This window comes from Balaenoptera acutorostrata, chromosome 18, assembly GCF_949987535.1.
Source record: "Balaenoptera acutorostrata chromosome 18, mBalAcu1.1, whole genome shotgun sequence".
Taxonomy (NCBI): Eukaryota; Metazoa; Chordata; class Mammalia; order Artiodactyla; family Balaenopteridae; genus Balaenoptera; species Balaenoptera acutorostrata.
The window spans coordinates 59,415,137-59,431,804 of record NC_080081.1 but is presented as its reverse complement, the minus strand read 5'-3'; the positions used below and the strand labels follow the sequence as shown (position 1 = coordinate 59,431,804).

The 16,668-nt window shown below is 36.7% G+C and overlaps 1 protein-coding gene across 2 annotated transcripts in view; it reads right to left on the bottom strand.

The window, feature by feature from the left end:
• The window catches only part of COG3 (component of oligomeric golgi complex 3), a 59,373-nt gene that overhangs the window by 32,068 nt on the left and 10,637 nt on the right, over positions 1–16,668 (bottom strand). Inside the window, exons 3-14 of one of the 2 annotated variants that reach the window (XM_007186825.3) lie at positions 15,607–15,668; positions 14,387–14,552; positions 13,529–13,603; positions 12,313–12,405; positions 11,523–11,648; positions 10,171–10,251; positions 8,410–8,453; positions 7,817–7,943; positions 7,129–7,220; positions 5,901–6,040; positions 4,308–4,468; positions 1,590–1,701 (exon numbers count right to left, since the gene is read on the bottom strand). In XM_007186825.3, coding sequence (XP_007186887.2) covers positions 1,590–1,701; positions 4,308–4,468; positions 5,901–6,040; positions 7,129–7,220; positions 7,817–7,943; positions 8,410–8,453; positions 10,171–10,251; positions 11,523–11,648; positions 12,313–12,405; positions 13,529–13,603; positions 14,387–14,552; positions 15,607–15,668 — 1,279 coding nt within the window. The remainder of the gene's footprint in view (positions 1–1,589; positions 1,702–4,307; positions 4,469–5,900; positions 6,041–7,128; positions 7,221–7,816; positions 7,944–8,409; positions 8,454–10,170; positions 10,252–11,522; positions 11,649–12,312; positions 12,406–13,528; positions 13,604–14,386; positions 14,553–15,606; positions 15,669–16,668) is intronic. The other variant, XM_057532510.1, reaches the window with a different exon arrangement.

The following is a 16,668-nucleotide window of genomic DNA, read 5'->3' as shown; positions in this document are numbered from 1 at the left end:
GTGGGACTACTTTGAATATATTTTATTTAATCTAATAGATCAAAAATCTCATTATTTTAACATATAATCAATATAAAAATTACTAATAAGATACTTTTTATTCTTTATTTCATACTAAGTCTTTGAAATTTATTGTGTATCTACACACAGCACATTCGGACTAGCCACATTGCACATGCTCTATGGCTAGCATATTGGACAGCGTAACTCTAGATCCATTTAATACAGATCTCTCAGTTGTTCCACATGGACCTTACTCAATCTTCCTTAGCTCCCATATCTAGTGTGTCACCAAATTCTATTGATTCAAACTTCTAACTATATCCCTCATCTATACATTTCTCTCCACCACCCCCCACCTCCATCAACGCCCTGGTTCAAACCACCCTTACCTTTCAGATGGAAAAACACAGCAACATCTTAACCAGTCTCCACAGTTCTACCAACAACACCTTAATGTAATGCCAGGTATGAGTTAAAGAATAAGCTTTACTGGGGAAAGGTACAAGGCCAGGGTTGGTAAGACAGATTTGTACTCTAGTCTCTCCAGTAACTCTTCAAGAGGCTAACTAGGACCAAGATGTATATTAGGACATGGCATGGGTTCTATTTCAGAGGAGGAAATTTCAGCTCCCTATGGGTCTCTCTTCCTGTTGGGCAGGCATGATAAAATGGCTTTGTCAGATGGGAAATACTGAGGCTGTTTGGCAGTCTGGATTTGGGGTGTCAACTGTTACAGAGCTGATGCAGAATAAACTGATGATGCACTAAGCTTGGGGATTTGGGGGCAGCTGGGGCTGTTTAAAGCCCATGGAGTTACAGTACCCCCGACTCCCAGTCAGTCCCACATGGAGCTGAGTTTGAGTGTCACTCTTACAGCTGAGGGGTGAGGAGAAGGGGTGCCCTACTTCTCATCTAGCCTGTTGTCTAGATAACTCATCAGTTATCCAGGGTGACTCTTGGATAATTTTGTTCCTTGCATAACAGGTACCCTAGTCCAAGCTATCCCATACGTTTCTGTCAATTTTTTACCTGAGTCCTAGGCACTCAATCAATACATTTTAAAAAATGCAAATCTAACGGTAAAATTAGGTAGAATTTCAAAGTCCATGAGATTATCACCTGACACCTATCACAATCTGGCCTGTTTTGCCTGCTCCTTCCTACAGGAACCTGTACCCAAACACAGCAAACCACCTGACATCCCCAAAGCAACTATGGTCTTCCATTCCTGTATGCCGTCCTCCATGCGATTCTATCTTAAAACAACCTTATTTCACCTGGCTCTCTCATACTCATCAACACTACAGCTTTCAGATTCCACACCTCTCACTGAATCAGCCTTCCTGCACTCAAAGTTCATCCCCCTTCACAATTCTGATGCCCTTTTCCCATGGTCCAAGAGTGCCCTGTGCCTACCTTTATCCTGTCACCCCTGAATTACGCCCGTGCCTTGCCAATCTCCCCCTGCTAAAGTGTGGGCTCCTCAAAGGCACAAGATGTTTTTCTTGCCTGAGACATGACAAGTCCTCAATAAAAGTTTATTAAATGAATGAATAAAAGCTGGAAGTTAAAACATCGTAACATACCAGATTTTGTTAGATTATTAGGAGGCTCTGCTTCTTCTAACTGAACATCTGAAAACAAAGCTTCTGAAGGTGGTACCTTCTTCTGCTCATCTTTTAAACTCTGTGCAATTTGCTGTATAAAGAAATCAGAAGGAACATTAAAGTGTAGTTTTCAGCTGTGTTTAGCAATATGAACACATTCTTTCTATAAGGTAAAAAAATATATACTAATTAATGGATAAACGAACTAATTAAGAGAACTATGCCAAAACAACACATGGAGATGAAAAAGTTAAATTGGTGTAGAGTGTCTCTATTCTCATAAAGGCATACATAGCCTTCTCTGAACCACTAATTTCAGAACCATTACAAGGTATCTGCTGAAGAGAGTCAAATATACAAGGCTCAGTTTAGAAGCTTAATTTTCAATTTTACATTTAGAAACAAAGTATTCATATTTAAGATTGGGTACATTCTAGATGTCAGAAATGCTTTTATCAAGGAGTTGGCAAACTCAAACTACACGTTTTCTCTTTATGTGAGAACAGCTACAGTTTGTTATTTTTTAAGCAGATTTTTAAAAATTATCTTATGGACGGAGACTATTTAACTCTTCTTCACTACCTAAAGAATACCATCAAATATACACAGGTCACTAACTACTAAGTTGGCAATGAAAATCCTACTAATTTACATTGGTTTTAAAGGTGGAAATATACAGAAATGAAGGCCTAACACGGCGGTCCCCAACCTTTTGGCACCAGGGACGAGTTTCGTGGAAGACAATTTTTCTTGAGCCACCACGGAGGGTGGCTCAGGCGGTAACGCGAGCGATGCGGAGCGGCAGATGAGGCTTCGCTCGCTCACCCGCCGCTCACCTCCTGCTGTGCAGCCTGGCTCCTAACAGGCCATGGATGGGTTGGGGACCCCTGGCTTAACAAGACACCCACCTACTGCCAAAAAGAATAGCCAGAGAACTGTTTAGGAGACAGGCTCTGTATCAGCCAGGCCCGTCCTTTCATTCTGCAAACAGAAACCAGCAAGTATAGCTAATCCTTAAATGTCACACAGATGTCACAGCCAGATCACCTTAAATCCCTGACCTTCACCAAAAGAAAAACAAAGCAAATAGATTTACTGGAAGCAGTACACTTAAGACAAGAGGTCTACACAAGAAAACACTCAGGGGACTTCCCTCGTGGCGCAGCGGTTAAGAATCCGCCTGCCAATGCAGGGGGCAGGGGTTCGAGCCCCGGTCCAGGGAGATCCCACATGCCGCGGAGCAACTAAGCCCGTGCGCCACAACTACTGAGCCTGCATGCCGCAACTACTGAAGCACGCGTGCCTAGAGCCCACACTCTGCAACAAGAGAAGCCACCGCAATGAGAAGCCTGCGCACAGCAACGAAGAGTAGCCCCTGCTCACCTCAACTAGAGAAAGCCTGCGCGCGGCAACGAAGACCCAAGGCAGCCAATAAATAAATAAATAAATTTTTAAAAATAATAAAAAGAAAACACTCAGGATACTGGCCATGTGTTGACTAAATAAACATACCAAATGTATCACTAAATTAAACTGGGAGGGGGTATATAGCAAACTCAATCACCTAACATCCTATCAGACAGCACTATTAAAACAGGTACTCTATCTAGAACGTAAAAACTGATACTCACAAAGGAGACAAGGAGAGGAGGGGAGGAAGGGGGGAGCACAACTCCCTAGATCGGGCTGAGAAACAGACCTGTTTATAGCAGCCTCCCAAGAAGCTGGAGCTGCTGAAGCCCCCACCAAGAAGAAGGGGGCAGCCTCCTCCTCCACCAAGATACCTTCCTAGGGGTGCAGCCCCGGCAGAGGCCATCTCCGCAGACCCCTCCTCTGTGCTCAGACCTGTGCAGGTGACCCCACAGGGAGGAGGGACATGCTCCCCAGAGCCTTGGCTTGTGCCTCAAACTTTACTGTGGGCCTGGTCCACGAGCAGGTGATCAGCAGGTCTGAAATGCACTGACTGGCTGGCTTCCCAGGGTGCCGAGAACTCAGCACAGGCCAAGGCCAGGAGGATGCCTTCACCAAGTTCCTGCGTTCCCCCCTCACCCTTCCCATATCCAGTCTCCACTGGTTTAACCTGGAGCAATAAACCTGATTTTGTCATTCAAAAAAATTAATAAACAAATAAAAAGAATTTCCAGGTTCTAATTCTGTTTAAGCACTAATACCCTACGCATTATTTTAACTCTGTACAGCACTCAAAGAAAATGAAGATACATATGTAACTGAAAGATGAGTGAGATATACCTAAGTCTTCAAACCATAAATTGGACACTAGCACTGTGTAATTTTGAGGAAACAACCACCAGAGTTTTTAATGGGAGAAGACGACACATGGTTATGTGACCATCAACTCTGGTGGCTTATATGTTATTAATCCTCTTCTATGCCACTTACCAAAAAAAAGAGAAATCATAGAAAGCACTAATTCTATTTAAAAATTGAGAAAACACACTTCCTGGAAAAGGACAGAAAACCGAATAGAATGTTTATAAAATACAACTTGAAGGAAGGACAATCTAACAAATTATTTCTGTTCAGCTTTTTAAAATTTTTATTTCCTACGATTTCATGGCAAGTTTATCTTGATTTTTGCATCTTGAATGAGAATTAAAAAGAAAAATCTTATTTTCACCCGTATAAAATATCCAAAAGTTGTGTGGGGTGGGGGAAGATCAAATAAGAAGACCCTACCTCCATCATTACTAACTTATCGGGATACGCTAGATCTCCAGGAGCTGGTTTATAGCCCGCGATGTCTGTCTGAATGTAGATGTGGGTTCGGTAGACAAGTCGCTCTTGTACATCTTCCAACATCTGCTTTACTCCAGCTGCAAATGCCCCCAACTGCTCAGCTGATAAAAAAAAAAAAGGTCAATCACCTATTCCTTCAGATTTAAAAAATACTTTCTTTAAACAAGCAAAAATATTACAAAATTGTCTAATAATAGTATAAACCACTCTTGCTTCAGGGACTGGTTGTATTCTATTTTGGTATGACTTGATGACCTTAGAAAAATTTAATAAATGTCTTCCAATTCCCTCAAATTTAAAATTGGAAAATAAACTTGCCCTTACATCTTCTTCCTGGGACTCTGTGAAATAATTTCCATTATTAATATGAATAATAATCTTAGTTTTAAAGTGCTTTGTGTTTTTTAAAAGGTATCTCACATAGCTTCATACCAATCCTGAGAGATAGCTAAAGCAGCTTATTAATTAGGTTATCACCCCCATTTTACATATAGAGTCCCACAGATATTAAATGACTTGTTAACGTTCTCACAAAGAAAAATGAATAAAAAAATAAAATGAGGGAATTCCTCAGCGGTCCAGTGGTTAGGACTCTGCGCTTTCACTGCCGAGGGCCCGAGTTCAATCCCTGGTCGGGGAACTAAGATCCCACAAGCTGCGCAGTGCGGCCAAATAAATAAATAAATAAAATGAGATATGAGTTTGTATAGAATTTCTTCATTTCTAAGATGCCATCAATGTTAAGACACACCAGTGATTCAGTATCAGCTTTCCAAGGGCTGGGGAGTTGGAGGCATTACACACTCATATAAATATTTACATTAATTTTAAAAATCATCTTTAATTCACAAGCATTAAAATGGGAGAAATGTACATCTTAGAATGAACTAAATGCAATAGAATAAGAAGCTCCGGAAGAGTAACAAACCTATAGGGTCTCTTAAGGAAAGTCAAAGTAAGGACAATAATTTCTGCCAGTAAAATGATTACCTGAAGGGTATTTTTTAAAGGTACCTAAGTATCACTAGGAAAATCATGTTTTTTATGACACAAACCAATTGTTAAAGCATGTATTAGATGAATAAAGTAGAGCTACTCCAGAGAATTGCTTTTCTTTATTTGTAATTTCAAAAAAGATGAATTATTACTATGTATGTATGCTAAAACAATTTCTGTTTTTTAAATTAAGACTATGCAATGCAGTCAATTACTTTATGTACTCTGGTAACAGTGTACTAGAAATACCCAACCCAAAACTGATAGACAGTTCTCTATGGATTTCAGATGCCAGAAAGAATAGTAACTATAATTATTTTATTAATAATTTTGCCCAGATTTAAAAATTCTTTCCCCATTATTATTTAGTCACAGAATAAGGTGCATCTTGATCCAAAAAGAGACAAGGCATCAACCCAAGTTTTAAAACTATTGTTTATATAGGGATGGGGGGGGGAGGTACTAATCTTTTTCAAATTCATTGAGCCACAGATATAATTTAAAAAACCTCTGAAATGATCATTTCTACTTATTTACCATTATTCTGTACATGATCTTCAAGCACCTCATTTTTAAGAATCCCACAAAGTTCCGATAAAGTCTCTAAGTGAATAACATGAATGATCAATGGCCTGAAGACATCATACAATGACACACACAGTTTCTCCAAAAGTTCACTAAAATGAAAGAATAAAACATGGTTATCAGTAGTAATCCTTTCAGTATTTCCTAATAGTTTAAAAGTCACCCTTGATTACTTCCAGCCAAAAAAAATAATACAAATCTACTGGAAAATAGTATGTGGGAACATTATATAATGAGAAGTGAAAGGCTGAAAGTAATTCTGTGAACTGTTTTTGCTAGAATCAATATATCAAGCTCAGAATTAATAAGCAATCCTCAACAATTAGCTGGCCCCAGCCGAATGTCAATTTATTACAACTTCTACTTATGTTAGCAATAATTTTGTATATGTCCTTTCAAAAACACTAAAAAATATTTCAGTAGACTTAATTTTCCTTTTATAACCTACACCACCACTATGAATCAAATGGTGACATTTTCCCCAGGAAAGATAGGTTCAAAACTCTTGAATACTTACAGACTTAGATAAACAAAACTCAAAATATTCTGGACATACACCAAGTATTTTGACAATTTTAAACATTTGAAAAGAAAAACATTAGGTTGTCTATACTCTTTATATTGTCAACAGTACTCTTCTATATATAGTATTTCATCAAAACCGTAAGATACATTTGCCTCTTCCCCTTTACAAGAGTCATAATCTTGGAATTTTTTAAGAGTCAAAATCACCAATATGAAGAACCCAAAAGTGACTGACAGTGGGTTTGAAAGACACTTTGAGAAAAATAAGGAAAAGGATTTTAAATAGTATCTACGTTTTTAAGTGTCCTTCATTAGTTAGAATCATAGAATTCTTTAAATAGAAGGAATTATTATCCTTAGTGTAGATAAAGGGATCTAGATACCAAGACAGTTCCCTATACAGGATTCTTACTATCATAACTTATTGTCTCCATAATTATATTATAAACAATATGAAAGCATGTTGGCCTTTAAGCTGCACATTTATTTCAAAATAAATAACCACTGTCCCATCCAACAATATTCTGTTCACATACCCACAAAAGTTAAAACACTCCACAGTTAACTTTAGAATACTCCTATAATATAATAAGCCATTACAGCCATTAGCGAATTAAATCTTAAAAACAAGAGTTAGATTCCGTGTACCACCTACTCTAATTTTGATGTTGGTTTTGTAAAAAATTCGTTATAAAGTTGGTGCTCATCCTGGCATACATGAACCATAAAGGCACAGCCACTGCGAATCTGCGGGAAACAAACACACACCATCTACAGTTAGAGACACACAACAACCCCAGCGTTTATGAAATAAAGTCAACATTTTATTGGCAAAGAGACTATGCATACATAATTCATAAAACAACTCCCTGAAGAAAAGAAAATGGTTTTCTGCACAATGGAACTATCGATGATTTTTATTTTCTTCTTTATGCTTTCTAAGCTTTTGACAATGAAAATTACTCTTCTAGTTGAAAAGCATTTAAAAAAAGAATCTTTATGTATTTTTCTATAATCTGAATTAAAATCACACTAAACAAAAAAGCACTTCTGCAGCAAAAGCTAAGATTAATTTGTCTACATAAATCCAGAAACTCTGAAACTTCATCTTTCAAAAAACAATACTGATTTGTGAATCTTCATACCTCAAAAAATCAATCAAAATGAGAATATTTTGCCAAACTGAATGCTAATTACTAAACTATATTTGTCATGACAGAAAGAAACATTCTGTAAGTTTGTTGATATGGGGACCAAAACTTATTTACCCAAGTATAGTTTCTAGGGTATCATAACAGCTCAAAAGAAGGTTTAACGTTAAACCACGACAAGCAGAAACTCACCAAGGCACAGTGGTCTCTGTTGTTCTGGCTGGTTAACTCTGTTACAGTACAAGTAATACTAGGGCCCAAAAGGAGTTCCCGCTGATCAAGGTAACACTGGTGGATGTCACTTAGCAGTTGTTGGTATCTGACGAAAAGCAAATGAGATTGGAGTACTGTATAAACTTCTGATTTCAGATATGTAAATTAAATCCCATCTTAAATCCCAAAATAGGTTGCCAACCTCCAAAGCTATATGGTTACTGCTCATTTGCCCACATTAAATACTAGAAATATTTATGTATATAAAGAAAAAACAAACCGTAACGAACTACCATAACCTTTATCTTTTAAAGACAGATTTATCGTCCACGAGTAGTGATGTTGCATCTACCTAAATGAGAAGGAAATCCTGCTATATGGGAAAAATATGCCTTACAAACTCACCAAGTCAGGTCTGTGACCTTGCTCCCCAAACTGAGCTGTGTGCTACAAGAAAAAGCTTGTATAGCATGCAAGGTAATTGCTCAGAAAATATCAGGGACATAACAGACTTGGCAAAATAGCACTTCAAGGAAGGTAATTTGGAAACTGAAGAACCGGTGGGTACTCACTCAGGTATTTTTTCAGATCGTTGTTCTATTTGTTCAATGAGAGTCTGTGGAATAAAGAAAAGTCCGTTAACTCCATCTGTTTTAGTTATATTTTCAATTGCTTTCTGATTATAATAGTAACACAAGCTCATGTTAGAAAATCTGTGAATACAAAAAAGTTGAAACATGAAAATCACCTAAAACACAAAAAAATTAATCACAGCATTTCAGAATATTTTCTTTCAGTTTTTGTATGCACACAGTTACTACATTTTTCTTTTTAAACAAAACTGGAATTATACTACATATTCAGCTTTCCAATCTGCTTTTTTTTTTAAGTTTTTTTTTAAATTTATTTATTTACTTTCTTTTTGGCTGAGCTGGGTCTCGTTGCTGCGCATGGGCTTTCTTCTAGTTGCAGCATGTGGGGGCTACTCTTCGTTGAGGTGCACGGGCTTCTCACTGCGGTGGCTTCTCTTGTTGCGGAGCATGGGCTCTAGGGGCACAGGCTTCAGTAGTTGTGGCACACGGGCTCTAGAACACAGGCTCAGTAGTTGTGGCGCATGGGCTTAGTTGCTCCGCGGCATGGGGATCTTCCCAGGCCACGGATCGAACCTGTGTCCCCTGCATTGGCAGGTGGATTCTTAACCACTGCGCCACCAGGGAAGCCCTAGATGTACTCTTAAGTCGACCATTCTTCTACTGTTAGACATCTAGGTTGTTTCCTAAGAATATCAGTCCAGTGGTTAAGAGCCCTGAGCCTGGAGTGAAACTAGAGTGAATGCCGACCCCCAGTAGTTGTTTGCGCCAAGGAGAGCTGGTTCACATCACTGAGATTCCACTTCTTACCTCGTAAAGCTGGTATAATAATAATAATACCTACTTCCCAGCCAGGGGCCCCCAACACTGGGTCAGAAGAGATAAATATTTTTCGAGACTTTTGTTCCATTCTGCTAAAATGTCTTTGAGAAAGAAATTAATTGCATTCCTATCAGCACTATCACCTGTCTCACCAAATCCTCAAAACCACTGACATGGGCTTCCCTGGTGTCGCAGTGGTTGAGAATCTGCCTGCCAATGCAGGGCACACGGGTTCGAGCCCTGGTCTGGGAAGATCCCACATGCTGCGGAGCAACTGGGCCCGTGAGACACAATTACTGAGCCTGCGCGTCTGGAGCCTGTGCTCCGCAACAAGAGAGGCCGCGATAGTGAGAGGCCCGCGCACCGCGATGAAGAGTGGCCCCCACTTGCCGCAACTAGAAAAAGCCCTCGCACAGAAACGAAGACCCGACACAGCCATAAATAAAAATAAATAAATAAAATTTTAAAATCCTCACATCCTCTGTGAGATGGTCTTTGCCATCTTTCCTTTCTTCTTTCCTATCACACCCTACTGAAAGTCTTGTGTTCCAGTCTTAAATGAGGTCCTCCCAAAATACAAGTCTTTTATGTCTCTACAACTTTCCCTATACATGCTGCTCTCTCTGTATCAAATATCCTTCTCAATCCCCTCAAGTCTGCTATAAATCTACACTTTTTTAAGCTCAAATATCACCTTCAACTGGAAACCTTCCCTGAGCATCACAGGAAAAGCTAGGTGTTTCCTGCTCTGTGGGCTTAAAGCACCTCAACATACACTGCTATAATGTGGAAGGACAAAGCCTACCTTTCATTCAGGTTCATTTTCCTGGTATAAACAAAGGACCTAACATACATTAGCATTTCAAAAGGGCTGGCTAAATAAATTTCATAGCATTATCTTATTTATGTCAATAGACTTACTCTGACTTTGGGGGCAGCAGCTCGAAATTTCACATAAAATAATGTGAAGGCATTGTCTGCATTAGGTACAGATGAAGGATCCTAAGAAACATGGGGGAGGATAGGGAAGGAAGATAATTAGCGAACAAATAATTATTCAGAAAATATAACACAAACCATTTCATATGGCTACTGCTTGGCCTATATACCAACCAAAAGCTTACAGAGAGAAAGATTAAATACTATTATTGCTACAAATGAGAAATAATTATGTGGAGCTGTCATCTCTCTCTACTTTATAATTAAAATTTATGCTATGTTACATGAATTTTGGTGGTAAAAAGACTGAACTCAGATTCATACTCAGCCACTTTCTGAGTGTAGGACTTTGGTCAAATTACTTAACCTCTCTGAGATTCAGTGCATCCATTAAATGGTGATAACACATACGCACAAAGGTTTTACACAGCTCAATTATAAAGCACTAACACATAGTAGGTACTAGTACTTAATTAGGTATTAGTTTCCTAAAATAAAATTTTGCAAAATAGAAAAATTATATAGTCTGTTATGTCAGCTAAGAGCAATGTGAATGGTAAAATGCAATACAAAAATCAGTAGCTTTGAACTAAAAGCTCAAAATATTCCATATTCTTTAGAAAGTAAGCTGAAAAACTAAATTATCTTTAAGGTTTTATTTTCTTAGGAAAGAAATGTGATCAATGACAATCTGATCTAGCTCCACTCTTATTTTCTAACCTAACACACTGCTAATTTTCCACCTAGCATCTACTAAAATCTGTAATTGATTAATTTGTCTTTTTCCTTCTTTACTGATTATTTCTCTTGAACATAAGCTCCATGAGGGCAGGGACCTTGTTAGCTCCTTTCACTATTGTACAGTTCTTAGTACAATGCCAAGCATTTAGAAGGCATTCAATAAAAATACATTTGCTAAATACAGAAAATTAAATTATCCATCATTTGCAAAGAAAGAAATTCAAATTATCTATCATATGTAATTCTACCACTCAGACAGAACCACTTTTATTATTTTGGTGTATTTCCTCCTAATATTTTCTTTAAAAAGATAGGAAAAGAAAAAGTTTAAGCGAGAAATAGTTTGAATCTTATTTTATTATTTATCATATAGTACTGAATATTTTTCACAGTTATATATTCTTTGAAAATAAGACTGTGACAGACATATTTAATATGTCCTATTATAAATAAAATTGCAACGCATATTTATTTAACAAAAGGTAAAAAAAAAAAAAAAATTGGAGTTACTAGGTACTAATCTCAGACTAACATTATGGAAAATAAATGAATTAAAAAAACAAAAACAAAAAACACCTCACCAGTTAACTCACCCTTTTTAATAACTGACTTGTGAGGTTCTGTAGTGTGTTCACAGTATATGTCTTCATGAGGTGCAAAGCTTTAGAAAGACACTGCTTAAACTTCAGTAAATATACAGGATAATCTTTAAAATTTGGCTGTAAAGGAAAGGGAAAGATTTACAAAAGTGAAGCAAACTTTTAATGAAAACCAACCTGTCCTTTATGTAAAGCTATACAGAAAGTTCAAAAGAAGATCATATGTAGACTGTAAGCTCCTTGAAGACAAATACTATGACTGTCTTGGTCATAGCCAAATTCCCTGTGCCTGGCACAAAGCAAGGGCTCAAAAAATATTTGCAGTTTTTAGCAAAATATATTTTCAGTACCCCACAGACTTCAAGGCTAATATGTGAGGCCCAACTAAGAAAAGAATAGGAGTTGGGTGAAATAAATACAGTCATAAATCCTTGGAGGGCAGAAAGAGATGGTGATTAAACCAAAGGACTTGTCCTTTTATTTCCCGCCCTAAGTAATACTTTTTGTTTCCAAGGAAGTATCTAGCAAAACAGTAAGTCAACAGTCTAAAAATCACTAGTCCTTTTAGATGGGATAAAGTTGTGTCAGCCAGCCCCTTTTTCTATTCCAGGGGTTGCTGCAGCAGCTGAAAGCACTTTTTACATCACTACTGACAATGACTAAGAATTTACTATAGTTTTTCTTCAAGTATATTACAGAAAGAAATAATTACTTTACTGCATAAGAAGTGATATAATAGGGATGTTAAGATTTCTTTAAAACATACAGAAATACCATGACTTACATGAGATGATATGTATGTAATACAATCATCTAACTTGGCCAGCATTGGTATAAATCCTTCACTATTCACAGACAGCGTGGGAGAATTCAATTTCTTTAAGGGAAAAAAAAATTTTTACATTTTAAGGGTTACCAAATATACTCAAATGCAGCCCATGTGTAACAACACAATAAAGAAAGGACAAATTAAAAAGAATATGGATTGAATTCAGTTTACTCCTAATGACCTTTAATGGGGCTCTTCACGAATTAGCAAACACTTTATACTCCACTGCACAATGTTATATTAAAATAATACATCATGTACCTAGATTTCCCACTTTCTAGTACTTTACAACATAAATTTTCCACTTTCAAACACTGGCGATCTTCTCAAGGTTAAAAGATTAACTAGCAATTATCATGTTCAGCAGTCATACTGAAAGTAAAATATAAGTAAACATATACAAGTAGTACTAATATAAGGTAATATATTAATATAAACATGATATTTAATATTTAATATAACAGATAAAATGATAAATATTAAAATATATAAAACTATATAATATATATAAAATAAATAAAATGACCCAATTATTTCTTGTCTTGATATACAAGTAGTTTGGCAATGATTTATATTTCCCATTGCATTCCACTGTTAACTGGCTACTGGTTTTATTTCGAACTCTTTAGTAAACTATAATAATTTAGATTAATTTAATAATTTTAATAACATGATTTATATGCAGTTATTACGATTAATTTATGAGCCAGAACACAGAGAAATATAATTTACACAGAAGTCTTTATTGTGACTACCTCTTTGGGATCCAAGAATCCGTTTTGAGGACTATACTTTTCCTCAAACTAAACATGAGATTAGTTTAAGAAATATTTTTTTTACTAGTATAGAGGCACAACCACAGCAAGATTTAAAATGGAATATTTCTTCTTATAACCTTCACAGCTTACAAATATGATACTATAAGAGTTAACCAACAAAGAGATTTTAATAGCAAAAATACAATTTAAGAAGAACTATTATTTAAATCATATTTGGAAATCTGAACTGGTAATGGTATGTCCATCACTCACAAATAGGAATATCTTAACAACAAGCAAACTATTAAGCTAAAATATCACTCAAGCCAATTTATAAGGTTAAAGATTATACTCAGAATGGGAAATATAAAATAAAGCCACTAATTCTAGAAAAAATAAAAAACAATGCTTACTGTGTTAATAGTTTCCAATTCATTAAAATAGGAAAGCTTTTGTTGAATGTTTTCAGCCAGATCAACAAGCTCCGACTTGAATTTTTTTAAAGAGAAAAATCGATTATTATGAGAACATAAGAATCAACACTCCAGTCTCAAAATTACATCAAAGAGATTTATACTAGACATACAGGTTTATATTAGATATATGATTTCAGAATAATGCCCAAAGATTTCTACAATCATGGGCTAAAATAAGCAATGATTATTACAGTAAATTACATATGATCTTTTTATAAAATAACAAATGATTACCTTTTTAAAAACATACAAAATATACACAGATAAAATTCTGAGATAAGTATAGTAACTTAAATATTGTATCTTTAAATCACAAGTTTAAGTGCAACCTAGATCTGTTCATCTTTTCATAAACCCCACCATTAGTATAATCACTATGCCTTGTTTGAAAAGTGTCAATAGGGAATTCCCTAATGGTCCAGTGGTTAGGGCTCGGCGCTTTCAGTGCCAGGGACTGGCTTCAATCCCTGGTCGGGAGCTAAGATCCCGCAAGCCGCGCAGCGCAGCCAAAAAAAAAAGAAAAGTGTCACAAATGTGAATATACCCTCTTCACTCTGAAACTGTACTGAGACCTAACAGCTCAAAACATACGAAAGCTTGCCCGTGCCCCTGCTGACATAAGCTTAAAAGCAGGCTGTCAAAGTAATAATTTGCATGCTTAGCACAGGGCCTCATACAGAGAAGTGTTCAAAATATACTTGGAGAAATAAAGGAAATTAGAATTAAATTGTATTCACCTATTTAAAAATAAAATATTAAACACAGTCACTGACACTCTCTCCTACTCCAAATTACCTGTTCCTTCAGGAGCTGTTCACAGGCTTCATGCAGGGTTCCTGTCTTATTGGACACAAAAAGATACTGTTTCTGCAATGATTCCAGATGCTGAAGAGCACTGTTGACATCATTCAATATAGCATCACACTGCTCCTGAAACCCAGACAAGTAATCCCTCATCTGTCTAGAAAACAGAACCAAAAGGGGATTGGCAATAATATTTTCCCCCAATAAGCATAGACAATAAACAACAAAGTCTCGTTTTCCCCCAAATGCTTGCATTTCAGAAGGAAAGTCTGACCTATTCACAAAAGTTTATTATATTCAGAAATATAGCAAAAACTATGTCACAAACTGTTTCAATACTTAAAAAGGAAAATGACTGAAACTATGAGCAATAAAAGGAATCAGCCTTAAAGCCATAAACTGGCTTTTCACATATAGGGCAATAAATCATGGGCTCAACTTTCAAAGACTGGGAGACCAGGCCCATCCCAAGGTAACAAGTAGGTCCATCCTTCAGGTCATGTCTGCCTTTGAGAGATGGTGTGATGTCATGGAAAGAATTTTGGACTTGGAATTGGAAGACCTGAGTCCAAGTCCCAGCTCTGCCCAAGTCTCCATGACATTAGGCAAGTATTTAATAGTTCCAGGCCTCAGTTTACTCATTTGTAAAATGGGAACAATAACACCTTTCCTTATAGAGCTGCTATGAAGATTAAATGGAATCATACATCAAAGAGCCTAACACAATGCCTAGCAATAGTAGTCACTTAATTAATGTTAAATGAATACAAATGTTCAACCCACAGTCCCCAAATCAGCTAGAAACAGTACAGTCACTTCCCCCATGCCGTCAATATACACAAACAAAACAACATAGTTCACACCCAGCCTAGCTGGCCATCGCTAAAGTCTCTTGGGTCTCTTCCTCTAAAGAAAGGCAGCAAACACCTCTTAGAGTTCCTGACAAAACTCCCACTTGATTCCAAGCCTTTCTAGAGTTATCTAAAATCAACCTCTGCCCCTCCTAACCTATTAATTACAATGTGAGTTTTTTTTAAATCACACAACTTCCCATACCAGTTGGAATGACCCACATCCTTTCTAGCTATTCTTAAAGAAAATGTTGCTGTTCAAGTTTTCTTTGTACCTTAATTTTGTTTAAAGGCACAGATAACGAAATGCTTAAGATGATCTAAGAATTAGGACAGCCAACAAATATAAGAGCCACATACCTATATTTAGTTCCTTCATCCTGATCCATCTGAGTTTGTAGCTTTGCAAACCATGAGAAAAACTGGAAAAATAGGGTATTATGTTGTCAACAAAACTAAAACAGACAAAATGAAAAGTGGCTACAGGCTAAACAGCAAGTCAAAAGGGTAGACACTAAGTCTTACTGTTTGGGGCTCAGACATTAACAGCTTTAAGCCAGGAGATGATAATTTAATTGCATGGTCAGTGTCTACATTCCAGGAAAAGCAAAGTATCTTAAAAACACGGGCCATTTTCAGAGTTAAATAAGAAAGAGTATTAACACGATAATATGTAGAAATAAACATTTCTTCCTAAGAAGCTAATGCCTACCTGCTAGTTTGCCATATTTGAGTAGGTAACATAGGGCTTTGGGTAAATATTAATGTTATCTAATAATAATTGTGAGAATATAAGCTCAGAAATAATATAAAGGAGTGGTTTAAAAACATAGCTTTTGCATCAGCTAAACCTGGGTTTGAATTCTGGTCTTAGCATCAAGTTGTATACTTAAAATGAGTACATTTTATTGTATGTAAATTATAACAATGTATTAGATCTTTTTTTTAATTTAAAGAGAGATATGCAAGTGCAAATTTAATCCAGAAGATCTTTTTTTTTCAAATAGTCCAAGTAAATTCACAGACATGGTGCAAGATTACCTTCTATAATTCTCAAGTGGGATTCAAAGTCAAAGGTATGCTTTATTCTCTCAAGATACTACTCTTGCCAAGTAGCTTGGCTTTCGTTTCCTGAACACTGATTGTGTGCTTGGCACACACTGCATTTACATGCATTATCTAATTTAATTCTCATAAAAGTCCTATGAGATAAGTATATAATTATCTTTGTTTTACACATTAGGAAACAAGAGACCTGAGAAGGTAAGTAATTTGCCTAAGCTCACAAGGATGGTAAGTGATAGAGGTGACCTTCAGATCCAGGTTAGTCTAACTCAAGAGCTAGGGCTCTTCATCACTTTGCAGCACTGCCTCTCTTGACTTAGTGCAGAGGTCCCCCAATCTTTTTGGCACCAGGGCCCG